Genomic DNA, 12812 nt, shown 5'->3' with positions numbered 1-12812 from the left:
CTGAACTCTTATCCATTGCCTATAGGAATATAAAACAATCACTTTAGAAATTAAGTTATGAATCTTCAAAGAAAATAAAACAACAAAGACTTTATGGCCAGTGTTTACATTCCTTGGTATTTACTCAAGAAAAATGAAGATATATGTCCCTGAGAACCATATATAAGAATGGTCTTAGTTGCTTTATTTGTAGTATCCAAAAACTGGGAATACCCTCAAATGTCCAAAAATCGTGGTCCAGTCTGCAAAGGAACGTGCTATACTGTGCTCAGTCGCTTCAATTGTGTCCATCTCTGAGTGACCCTATGGACTGTAGTGTGCCAGGCTCCTCTGTCGGTGTGATTCTCCATTCAAGAATACTGGAGTAGGTTGCCATGCCCTCCTCCAGAGGATCTTCCCAACCCAGGGATCAAACCCATGTCTCTTAGGTCTCCTGCATTGGCAGGCAGGCTCTTTACCACTAGTGCCACCTGGGAAGCCCAGCAAGGGACTACTACTTAGCAATTAAAGCGAAGACCTACCGATGCCTATAACAACATGGCTCCAATATGTATGGATCACAGAGATGTTATGCCAGATGCAAAAAGCCAGACACAGAGAAGCATACTCTGTGAGTGCATTTGTATGAAGTTTTAAAGCAGGCAAGACGACTCTGTGGTGACAGTCACTAGATCAGGGAAAATGAAAGGGAGCAAAGGGGATGTTCAGCTTTCTATAGAACGGTGAAGGCAACATTCTATATTTTGATAGGGCTCTGGATGACACAGCTGCATGTATTTGTTAAAAATTGTCAATAGATTCACTGAAGTGTTCTATTCATAAACACATAAATCCTACCTCATTTACATGTGTTTGTAATTAAAAAAAAATTGTTTCTGTTTTGTTTTGGTTGTGCTGCGAGGCATGCCTGCCATTTCCTAATTTCCCGTATCAAACCCAACCCTGGCAGTGAAACAAGGAGTCCCAACCACTGGATCTCCAGGGAATTCCCTACCAGGAATTTAAGATCACTGTCTCCTTTAATCTTCACAGTGTTCCTGTGAAGAGGAACTTTCCATTTCAGAGATCTATACCTGAGATTCCAGGGTTTAAATAATCAGTCTAGGACATTGCCCAGGAGCAAAGCTGGATGGGTACCCAGGACTCCTCCCTCCTGCTGCTGCTGCTGCTGCTGCTGCTGCTAAGTCGCATCAGTCGTGTCTGACTCTGTGCAACCCCATAGACGGCAGCCCACCAGGCTCCCCCATCCCTGGGATTCTCCAGGCAAGAACACTGGAGTAGGTTGCCATTTCCTCCTCCAATGCATGAAAGTGAAAAGTCAAAGTGAAGTCCCTCCAAGCCTGTCCTATTTCCATGATCCCATCTCAGGACCCCAAAGGAGGAAGACTTTGAATTGGGTGGTGAGACTGGGGATAATGAATCAGCTGCATATGCACAGAAAGAGTGGAGAAGCCTCCTCTCTCCCCTCCCCCATCCCCTCCAAGGAACTAAACTCATCTCCTCTGACTCACCCGGCACCCCACTCTCTACAATGGCTAGAACTGGGAAGGAAGGAAGAAGAAATTGCTCTTGCATTTTGTGGGCCCTTCTCCTCCTGGGGTCTCTGCCTTTCCACCTTTTATGCCCCACACTGGTCCATCCACTTCACAACTGAGTGCCTACTGAGTGCCAAGAGCTGTGCTTGTCTCTGGGGCTAAGCAAAGGAGTAAGACAGCTCCTGTTCTCAAAGAATTTACTGTCTAGGGGGAATGAAGACACTAGAGAAGGTTGCAATAATCTTCTGTGTTCAAATTGGGTGCCATCCCTATCCTTGAAGGGAGGGTGCTTAGTATCTTCAGTCGTGTCTGACTCTTTGCAACCCATGGACTGTTGCCTACCAGGAGCCTCTGTCCATGGGATTCTCCAGGCAAGAATACTGGAGTGAGTTGCCATGCCCTCCTCCAGGGGATCTTACTGACCCAGGGATCAAACTTGAGTCTCCTGCATTGGTAGGCAGGTTCTTTACCACTAGTGCCACCAGGGAGGACAGGGACAATTCAGGGAAGGTCACCTGGATAGAGCTGACACAGAGGGTGTGATAGGTTCCAGAACTCTACTGGAGTTCAAGTCTGGACACAGGTAAATAATGTCTTTCTGACTGAATTCTTTTCAGGCTTCCTGAGAGATGAGCAAGCTCATTCCAGAACAAGGAAGACAGGTGAGGTGAAGAGACCATTCCCCAAGGACATAGGCCCGGGTCACTTCTATTAGTTACTACTGCCTACCCACACTTCACACTTGTAGGTCCAACCTTCTTCCAAACCTCTCAAAGCCCTTGACTACATTCTGTGGTGTTCAGCATGGGTACCATGACCTTAGCCAGCTGCAGAACCAGACTACTGAGGAACAAAGTAGCAGTGATCCTGGCTGAATTACTAGGGGAGGTGAAGTCCCTTTGAGGCAGAGATAAACTTGGCAGTTCAGCCTCATTAAAAGCTTTAATTATAATTCCAAATGGTCTACAGACCCATGAAAGATCACTCAACTGATTAGCCATAACATCTACAGCTGATAAAAACACAGGGACAGGGGTGTTCTTTAAAATGGAAACTTTGGAGACTGGAGACAGTTTCCTTAATTGTAAACATAATCTGACAATGTAAATGAAAATACCTACCACCCTCTGACCCAGCAATCTACAGTGGGGAATATCTCCTATAGAGATATCATGTTAAGAACATCTAAGGATGTTTATTGTAGATTTATTTGTAGTGTTGAACTGGAAACAGATCAAATGTTCATCAGGTGAAAGACTTGATAAATCGTGATACACCCATATTATAGACTGATGTGCAGTTATTAAAAAGAGGAGTTTAATCTATATATACAGAGGGACATCTAGGAATTGCAGACTATTATGAACAGTAGGTTCATATTATTAATGAACTCAGGTTCGATTTTCGGGTCTAAAAGATCCCCTGGAGAAGGAAATGGCAACCTGCTCTAGTATTTTGCCTGGAAAAGTCCATGGACAGAGAAACCTGGTGGGCTACAGGCCACAGAGTCAGAGACAACTGAACAACTGAACACAGGAACAGTATTAGCCTATATCTGTAAGAAGAAGAACAACAAAAAAACCCTCAGATATGTGGACACATGCCTGTATGTCATTAAAGAAACATTTGGAGGGATATAGTGCAGACTTAATGCAGTTACCTCCTGGTGGTGGTAACAGAATATATTTGTTACCTTTGCTTTTCAACTTCTTCTCCTGGCTTCCCCTTCCTCTTCCTCTCACCCTCTATCTCCCGGCAGACTACAAGCAGAGAGCTGACTCCTAGATTTGAGGTAACACTATCTGGATTTGGGAAAAGAAGATTTCAGTTTGCAGACCTCACAGGAGAGGTCATAGGGTCAGTTGTTGAGAAGAAGGGGGTTGGTTTACTGTGAGCAGTGGAAAATGAGTAAATTGAGATACAGGGGGATATTTTCCCAAACTGGACAAAGCCTGAACCCTTCTCTCTTCAGCCCTCCATTCTTTCCCTTTCTTCTTTCTGCCTTGACAGAAGCCAGAAGTTAAAATAGGTGGTTTGCTACCGTGGTTTAGAGCAAGACTTCATTGGTCCCCATCAGCTGTTTCAGCTAGTTCTCCCAACCAGTGAGGTGATGGCTGGGCTGACAGCAGCAAGACCACCACCACACCTTTAGGGAACCTTGCCAGGCCAGCCACACTTGGCAGGGAGTAGTGGCCCTCACCTGCCCTCCCTGGGTCACGCTCTATAACCAGATGCCTGCATTTGTCTTTGTGCAGGTTCTAGACATTGCACTCATAATAAAGGATTATGTGGAGAGTTTGTTAGCCCAGCTCTAAATTCATTTGGAGGCCTTGCTTTTTAATGACTCCCTAAGACCCAAGAGGACTTCCCTGTAGCTCAAATGGTAAAGAATCTGCCTGCAATGCAGGAGACCAGGGTTCAATCCATGGGTGGAGAAGAACCCCTGGAGAAGGGAACAGCAATCCACTCCAGTATTCTTGCCTGGAGAAATCCACGGACAGAGAAGCCTAGCAGGCTATAGTTGGAGTTGCAAAGAGTCAGAAACGATTGAGCGATTCACACACACACACACAAAGACCCAAGAAGGGCTTCCCAGGTGGCACTAGTGGTAAAGAACCTGCCTACCAATGCAGGAGACTCAAGTTTGATTCCTGGGTTGGGAAGATCCCCTGGGGGAGGGCATAGCAACCCACTCCAGTATTCTTGCCTGGAGAATCCCATGGACCAGAGGAGCCTGGGACCGCATGGGATCGCAGAGTCAGACACAACTGAAGCAACTGAGCATGCACCATGCACGCACAAGACCCAAGAGAGTGGAGGAGCCAGGTCTGATGACTCAATTGACTTGCAGTCTCCTCTGGGCCTGCAGAGAGCTGGTCTGGGCAGAAGTGAAGCTGCCTACCCTTCAGGTTTAACAGGAGGGTGGGGATGGGAGGGGAGGGTGCCTCAGCCTTGCCAGCCTCAGCACCCCAAGACATAGCTGGAAGGAAGTGCAGACAAACTTAATTTTCCACTAAGGTTCTGGGTCGGACTCCAGGCAAGCACAGGACTGATCTGGCTCAGATGTCTGGCTGCCAGCCAACCAGGCACCCAGGCACCCTCCCCTCCGGTCTCTCCCTCTGGTATGGGACTCTTGCCAAGAAACATACCACTTAGAGCAATCAGATTACTTATTGTAATCTCAAAAGGGTATTGTTGATTGGGGGAAAGGCAGAAGGTGTTTTAGGGGCTGCTGGGAAGACAGCGGTGCAGGGGCCACATGAGGAGAAGGGATTCTGGGAGCATAGAGGGTGGCGAGCGAGGCAAGGAGCATTGCTATAGATTTCCTAGGTCTGCCCCTCCCCCTCCTCTGGGAGGCTGTCTTCTTGGCAGACAGCAGATAGATGCATGACAAAGGGACCCTGATGGCTCTGTCTTGGGGGTTGGGGAGATGGCTGGGGAGGGGCCCCTCCTGGTCCAAAGCATATCTCCCCACCCCCACCAGGTCCCTTAATCTATCAGGTTTTTTTTGGCAGTTAGTGGCTTAGAGGCAAATATAGCTCCAGTTTCGCTGCCCTGTAGCTCTTTCATCATACCTATGGGAAGTCTTGAAATGCATGCATATATTAGTTGCCCAAAAAGTACTCACAGATGAGCTGGAACTGGGGCTATGTGATACAAATTTAGGAGAGAGTAAAAAAAAAACAGGCTCAAAGGATTCCCAGATACGACCAAGGTGAAGACAGCAGGCCACAGTCAAGAGGACCCCCAGCACCTCAGAAGGCAGATGCTGAGCAAATAGCCTCAGACAGGGCGGGGATGAAGAGATGTCTAAGTCGACAGAGGTCCATGTTCCAGGCTCAGGATTCTGGCTTTCCAAGGTGTATGGAGCTCTGGTTCACAGCCTTTCCGGAGTCCCCCCAGTTCACCTCGGGGCCTTCATTTGGGGCAAGTTTGGGGAGCAGACAGACAAACATCATTCCTAGCAGACAGGCAATCTGAAAGCTATTCTCTTGCAAACAGAGAATAAGCACTAAGCCTTCAGTGTGAGCCCTCAGGACCAGCCCAGACCCTGTGGGAGAGCTTAGGGCAGGCTTCTTGCACCTCCACCCCAAGTCGCTCTCCTCTTCCTCCTCATTTTTTTGCCAGCCCCCCTAAACAAAGGCCTGGGGGGCTGGGGGAGGGGTAGAAGATAAGCCTGAATGCCTGCGTCCTCTAGAGGGGGACGGGATACCTAGGCCCCAGTGGGCGGCCCTGTCTGAGGCTCACAGTCTTTGAGGGGTTGGGGGGGGGTGATTGCTGCAGGAGCTCTTTTAGCTGCTCTGAGGGGGATTCTTGGGAGGGGATTGGGGCTGGGGGTTGGGGGGCAGGAAGCTGTCCCCAGGGGAGCCATCCAGGCCCATTCAAGGGTTGAGCACTTGTTTAGGGTTAGAGCTGCCCCCTCTGGGGACCAGGATTGTCCAGCCAAGGCCATTGTCCGGGCCCCTTCCCCCGGTCCCTCCCAAGCCCCTTTGAACCTGAAGTCAGATATTTTTTTTCTCCCCTTCTACCTCCTAGGCTTTCCCCACCCAGGGCCTAGGGCTGGAGGTCTGGGGTGGTAGGAGGGGGAGGGAGAATCTTCAACTGCGGTTCTAGATATTTGGGTCTCTGAAGAGGGGGGCAAGGAACTTGATGCATGGGACCCACAGTGAGGGACCCGTGGTGTGGTGTGTCCAATCCCTCTGGCTGGACAAAGGTAGGGAGACTCAGGCCTGGTCAGTCCAGACCCCAGCCCCGAAAGTAGGGTTTCCATCCCTGGGTCTGGTAGGTGAGGGGCCTCTGGAGTCAGGAAAGCTGGGGATGGAATGGAAGCTGGTCTGGCAGCCTGCCCCTGGTGATGGGGTGGATTTTAGCAGGCTGGGCAGAGGGGTGCCAGGCATCACAGTTTTGAAAGGTGAAAGTGTTAGTCATGTCCGAGTCTTTTTCACCCACAGATTGTAGCCCGCCGAGTTCCTCTGTCCATGGGATTTCCCAGGCAAGCATACTGGAGTGGGTCGCCATTTATTTCTTCAGGAGATCTTCCCAACCCAGGGATACAACCAGGGTCTCTGGCATTGCAGGCAGGTTCTTTATCATCTGAGCCACCAGGGAAACGAATCTGGCCAGTTGTCTAAATGGGAACTGCCTAGGTTCCTGGACTGGGATGCTGGAGGACAATGGGGAAGGAGCCTGTTAAGAATTGAGGGGTAGCCCCAGTGGGACTTGACACATACAGCATAAATGTTTGAGGAGTTGAGAGGGTGGCTGGTCTCGGGTGCCAGGGTGTCTGGAGAGGGGTCCTGAAGAACGTGCAGGGGGTATGGAAGGGACCCCTCACCCCTGGTGTATGTGAGCCTGGGGAGGGCTGGGCAGCCTGTTGGGAGCTGGAAGTGAAGGCCCGCATGGGGTACCTGCACCGAGAGCCTAGGAATCTGGGGCCTGGAGAGGCGCCTGGGTGGAGATCCCTGGCTTTCCCCTTCCAGACACCACCGCCACCAGCAGGCAAACACCCTCCGCCTCAGTTTCTCCCACCCCCACCGTCCCTTCCCCCCACCCATCCAGGGGGCGGGGCCAGAGGTCAAGGCTAGTGGGTGGGATTGGGGAGGGAGAGAGGTGTTGAGCAGTCTCTAGGAGATCCCTCGTTTTCCTAGGCCCCCGGCTCGGGGTGCCTTCCTTCCCCATGGCGGGACACCTCGCTTCTGACTTCGCCTTCTCGCCCCCGCCGGGCGGTGGAGGCGATGGGCCGGGAGGGCCAGAGCCGGGCTGGGTTGATCCTCGGACCTGGATGAGCTTCCAAGGGCCTCCCGGTGGGTCGGGGATCGGGCCGGGGGTTGTGCCCGGCGCCGAGGTGTGGGGGCTTCCCTCGTGCCCCCCGCCCTATGACTTGTGTGGAGGGATGGCCTACTGTGCGCCGCAGGTTGGAGTGGGGCCAGTGCCCCCAGGCGGCCTGGAGACCCCTCAGCCCGAGGGCGAGGCGGGAGCCGGGGTGGAGAGCAACTCCGAGGGGGCCTCCCCGGACCCCTGCGCCGCACCCGCAGGCGCCGCGAAGCTGGACAAGGAGAAGCTGGAGCCGAACCCTGAGGAGGCGAGTGAGGGGGCGGGGGGCCGGTGACCGCGTAGGCCGTGGGCGGCCACGCGAGGGGAGGTGGTCGGGGACCCAGGAAGGGAGCAGGCGGAGGCGGCTCCCCGGGGCAGGGACCGCTGTGTGGCGGCTGCAGGCCGCTCTGAGCTGGAGCCAGGTGGGAACCAGGGGCCGGAATTTAAGAGAGAACCGCAGGTGAGGGCAGGGCGGCCTGGGGCAGTCGGAAGCCGGCCTTGCTTCCCCCCTCGGCCCTTGTCAAGTAGGTCCTTCCACTTCCTAGGTCTGACCTGGGTCGGGTCGCTCATTACCAGCCAGCACCAGACCTAGCTTGGGGTCTGAGCCCCTTCTACCCGGATCGCTTCTGGGAAATTTGCTCCTTATCAGACCCGGGATCTCGGGCCTTAGGGTTAAGTGTGGCCTGAGGGTGAAAACCGTGCTTATCCCAGGGTTATTGTTCCTGAGAGTCTAGGGTGTGACTAGTTTCTGATAGAAGCTCCTGTTTGGGCTGTGTGGATGTGTGGAGTCTGGGTTTTCCTTCCATCAAGTTTAGGGCTTGTCTTCCCTTGACCTCTGCCTTGTGCCCAATGAGTCACGGTCAGGCAGAGCACACACCCTGACACCCCCTTATAAGAAAGCTGGAACACCAATTTCAGCCGTAATTAAGTAAGCAGTGAACAGGGGGAGAAAAGGGGAACAAGTCATCTGCAGGCCATTCATCAAATGGAGGGTTTGCTGAGGGACTGAAGTCTTCTGCATCTAACCCGCTGGGGACTATTAAGGATGTATCTTCTAGTCTGAGGAAGAGACAAGTGCAAGCAATTAGAGATCAAGTACTAAGCCTTTAGACCTCTCCGGAGGAGGTGTGATTGGTTTCAGCTGACCAAGTAGCTCTAGACGCTCTTTGCTGGAGGCGACTGCTGAGCCTTGAATAATAATGGCTGCCAATTGTGGTCCATTTCCTAAGTGCCTGGCTGTGGGCTCAGTTTCTACATCATTATCTCATTAACCGGCACAAAATCTCCTAGGGAGGTATTATGAGCCTGTTTCACGGGTCTTAACTGCTAAATGGTGAAGCTAGAATTTGAACTGAGGTTTATCTTATTTCAAATCGCCAAAATATGATTCAGAAAAGCCGAGATGGGAAGAGCTGACATTTACAAGTTTGCAACATTGGTTGAGCAGAAGTTGGCCTATTTTGAGTTTGAGGGGACTGACATCCCATCAAATAGTGGGTTGGCCACAAAGTTCATTCATGCTTTTCCATAACCTCTTACGGAAAAGTGCAAATGAACTTTTTGGCCAACCTAATACTTCTTTAGGTTTCTAGGACTGCACGGAGGCCTGGCTACTCTTCTCCATCTTCTGGCCACAGGCCTGCATTGGAGAGGCTCCATATATCCACCTTTGCTCTGTCTACCTTTCTTTTCATCCACTGTCAAGACTCAAATGTCTTCTAGACATAACCATCACATGTTCCGTCTCCTTCTGGGATGGCTCCCTGCACTGCCCCCTCTGTCCATTACCCAGAAACTCAAGGCTCAAATTAGTCATCCTCATTCTTTTTACATCCTTACATCCAGTCCTTTGGAAATACCGCGATCTTTACCTTGGATAGACATCCTGGTCCTTGGAGCCTTCCTGGTCCCAGTTGCCATTATCTATGCTGGGACTGCTGCAGTTGCCTCCTTACTCTGTGGCCAGTACATCAACTGGAGTGATCAAGAGTCAGGTCATTTCCCTGCACAAAACCCTTCAGCGACTTTCCATTTCTCTGAGTAAAACTTAGTCATGGTGGCAGCTGCAGGATCTGCCCTGCTCACTTCTCTGATCGCATCAGCTCCTCTTCCCTTTCCTCAGTCCTCTTACCCTCCTCCGGCCATGCTAGCTTTGTTACTGGCCTTGCTGCTGACTTTGCTACTGCTCACCTCAGGGCCTTTCCACTTGTCCCCTTCCTTTTGCTCAAACATGACCTCTGACTGTCTTATTCAAAATTGTCCCCTTCCCCATAATTCCCTACTCTGCTTTACTTTTGCCCATAGCACTTCTAACCTACTGAATAAGAATTATTTCATCACAATGAAAGCTCCATGGGGCCAGGGTTTTTGGTCTACTTTGTGTAGCCACTGGCTTACAGAAGGTGCTTAATTAATCTGTGAAATTTGTCAATGAGGATGCTTTTATATTGCAAGGAAATAAAAATATTATATTTAAAAATAAGGGATAATCAGGTTTTTAAAAAATTGAGCACTGACTATATAAAAAACACTTTATTCATACCTCGTATGACATCTGTTTTGTAGTGAGCGTGTGTTTGTGAATGTGTGTATCTTGTTGTGGTCTGTGGGACCTTCAAAGTAATCTGGAGAGAATCAGAGACATGGTGCTCTGTATTTCTCTAGATGCAAAACTTCCTCAAACTGGGGTTAATACTTGAGTCAAAAGCTTTTGTGAGTACTAAAGAACTAAAAGGCAGGAGCCCCCTTCCTAACCTGACATGTGTCCTCATTGAGGTTAGGGCTTCTCTTTGCATTATTGAGTGGTGCTCTGCATCTGGTGGATGTGTTGCTTTCTGGGCTAGATGACATTTGTGTTATTTCTGGTTGTTAGGTGGGCAGCCTAGAGGCAGAGATACTCTCACATACCTTGGGGCCCCAGTGGAAGGAGGGGGTGAGGTGGATAGCTGTCATATGTTCTTACATACCCTCTGCCTTTTAAAATGCAGTCCCAGGACATCAAAGCTCTTCAGAAAGACCTTGAACAATTTGCCAAGCTCCTAAAGCAGAAGAGGATCACCCTAGGATATACCCAGGCCGATGTGGGGCTTACCCTGGGGGTTCTCTTTGGTGAGTCTCCTACAGCATGTTTTGACCCACAAAACACAGACTACATCTGCCCTGGAACGAACATCCCTGAATTGGGGCCTTTCCTCCCCACCAAGGGAGTGGTGGAGGGTGGGGTGGGGGGGGAAGATACTTGACATGGACTTTTGAGTTCTCTGGGAAGAATAGCTGGTGTGGGGTCTTGGAAGGGTGGGAACAGGTGGCAAGGCCTGTGTCGGTCTTGTGGCAAAGTGGCCCTACCTGCTACCTCACTTTGCTTCTTCCAACCCACCTCCCCAGGAAAGGTGTTCAGCCAAACGACTATCTGCCGTTTTGAGGCTTTGCAGCTCAGTTTCAAGAACATGTGTAAGCTGCGGCCCCTGCTGCAGAAGTGGGTGGAGGAAGCTGACAACAACGAGAATCTGCAGGAGGTGAGGGTGGGAGTGATGCCCAGGGATGGCCCTGTCTCAAGTCTCATTTCCACTGCGTTCATCTCTGGCTGGCAGCGCGCCCTCTGGGAGCCAGTGGCCCTCAATGGCATGAAGTGTGATTCCTCTGTTCTGCTGAGAGAAGGTCCAGGATCACTTGTCTAAACCTATCTTTCCAGGATCTTTTTCATACCTCCTGGCCCTGGTGACAACTGGCTGGTGCTCCTGAATAATTGGCTCTTGAGTCATTGCCCCCCTGATACTGGTCCTGAGCAGGTTTGGGGCTTGCCCGCCCATTTCTTTCCTTGTCATCTCCTCCCCACCTGCTCAGATATGCAAGGCAGAGACCCTTGTGCAGGCCCGAAAGAGAAAGCGGACGAGTATCGAGAACCGAGTGAGAGGCAACCTGGAGAGCATGTTCCTGCAGTGCCCGAAGCCCACCCTGCAGCAAATTAGTCACATCGCCCAGCAGCTCGGGCTGGAGAAGGACGTGAGTGCGCCCGTCCCTGTCCCTGTGTGCGCCGTCTCCTCTTCCCCGGTCACACCTCCCAGATCTCAGGACCAAATGCCCCTCCCGTGTTCTCCACTCCTAGGTGGTCCGAGTGTGGTTCTGCAACCGTCGCCAGAAGGGCAAACGATCAAGCAGTGACTACTCCCAACGCGAGGATTTTGAGGCTACTGGGTCTCCTTTCGCAGGGGGACCCGTATCCTTTCCTCTGGCGCCAGGGCCCCATTTTGGTACCCCAGGCTACGGGGGCCCTCACTTCACTACGCTGTACTCTTCGGTCCCATTCCCTGAGGGTGAGACCTTTCCCTCGGTGTCTGTCACCGCTCTGGGCTCTCCTATGCATTCAAACTGAGGTGCCTGCTCACCCCAGGAATGGGGGGCAGAGGAAGGGGAGAGCTAGGGAGAGAACCCTGGGGTTTGTACCAGGGCTTTGGGATTAAGTTTTTCATTCACTAAGAAAGGAATTGGGAACACAATGGGTGTGGGGGCAGGGAGTTTGGGGAAACTGATTGGAGGGAAGGTGAAGTTCAATGATGCTCTTGACTTTAATCCCCACATCACTCATCACTTTGTTCTTAAATAAAGAAGCCTGGGACCTAGTAGGTGGATATTTTTGTCTTTGGTTTATCCTCTAGTTATTGAAGAGATAGGATATTTAATAGTGGGTATTAATAGCTCTCCAATCCAAATGACCCCGAAACAAAGGCTGCTGTTTACATTGCGCAATCACAATGTCAGAGGGAGGTGTGGGGTTGGATCCCAAGTTTATATGGATAGGGCTCTTTATAAGTGTGAGCTAGTTCTTAGGAGCCTCTGACTTGCGGTCCTGCGGAAATTGGAGATGAACATCTTTGCCCAAAGATGCAGTTATTACATAGTCCATTCCCTATTAGGATCTGGTTTTTTGCTTTCCCCCATTCTACTCTGTAGTCCTCAGTGGCTATGTGCTAAGAAATCAAGCCTTTACTCATTTCTTCTGTCTATCACCCCAACCAGAAACTCCACTTTGTGCTTTCTTGATACTGGGGTCCATTTGGTTTTCACTTAAGGTTTTTGCCTTGTCTGTGACTCACCTACCACTACACACACTTAGTCCTCACTCTGCCACTTCCTAACTGGGGCTCTTCCTCTGGAGCTTTTCTTTGATCCGTAAAAAACCTTGGGTTGGTAAGTCTAAGTAGAGAAGGAAGGGGATGGACATGCAGGTTGCAATAAGATAGGTCAAGACAGGACTTTCCTAGTAAGAACTATAGAAACACTGCTTTGACTGTGCTGACTTGGTGTGCAACTCAGAAGAGACTCAGTGTAGCATACGTGGGTTGTATCGATACTGCACCAGGTTGACATCGGCTCTAGCTGCTGTCTCAGGTTTTCTCTTCTTGGTAGTACCGATGAAACTTGTAGAAGTTCCACCACCCTCATGAATTTGATCAAATCCAAATG

At 50.7% G+C, this 12812-nt stretch overlaps 1 protein-coding gene and 1 long non-coding RNA gene across 3 annotated transcripts; one reads left to right on the top strand and one right to left on the bottom strand.

Annotated features, from left to right (window-relative positions):
- Window positions 1–5946: 5946 nt before the first annotated feature.
- Window positions 5947–7572, bottom strand: LOC129645712 (uncharacterized). The gene is made up of 2 exons (XR_008711476.1): window positions 7438–7572; window positions 5947–6699 (listed from the first exon to the last, which is right to left on the bottom strand). It is a non-coding gene; the product is annotated as an uncharacterized LOC129645712 (long non-coding RNA).
- On the top strand, window positions 7085–11977 carry POU5F1 (POU class 5 homeobox 1). 2 transcript variants are annotated; one of them, XM_055571053.1, is made up of 5 exons: window positions 7085–7617; window positions 10337–10457; window positions 10734–10864; window positions 11193–11351; window positions 11455–11977. In XM_055571053.1, exons 1-5 carry the CDS (start codon window positions 7213–7215, stop codon window positions 11719–11721), a joined length of 1083 nt encoding a protein of 360 aa, XP_055427028.1. In that variant the 5' UTR covers window positions 7085–7212; the 3' UTR covers window positions 11722–11977. The 2 variants fall into 2 exon arrangements, with proteins under 2 accessions (XP_055427028.1, XP_055427027.1); XM_055571052.1 differs by lacking the exon at window positions 7085–7617 and adding an exon at window positions 9260–9343.
- The last annotated feature ends 835 nt before the right edge of the window (window positions 11978–12812 follow it).

This window comes from Bubalus kerabau, chromosome 3, assembly GCF_029407905.1.
Source record: "Bubalus kerabau isolate K-KA32 ecotype Philippines breed swamp buffalo chromosome 3, PCC_UOA_SB_1v2, whole genome shotgun sequence".
Taxonomy (NCBI): domain Eukaryota; kingdom Metazoa; phylum Chordata; class Mammalia; order Artiodactyla; family Bovidae; genus Bubalus; species Bubalus kerabau.
The sequence above is the reverse complement of the archived record's forward strand: the minus strand, read 5'-3'. Positions and strand labels throughout refer to the sequence as shown.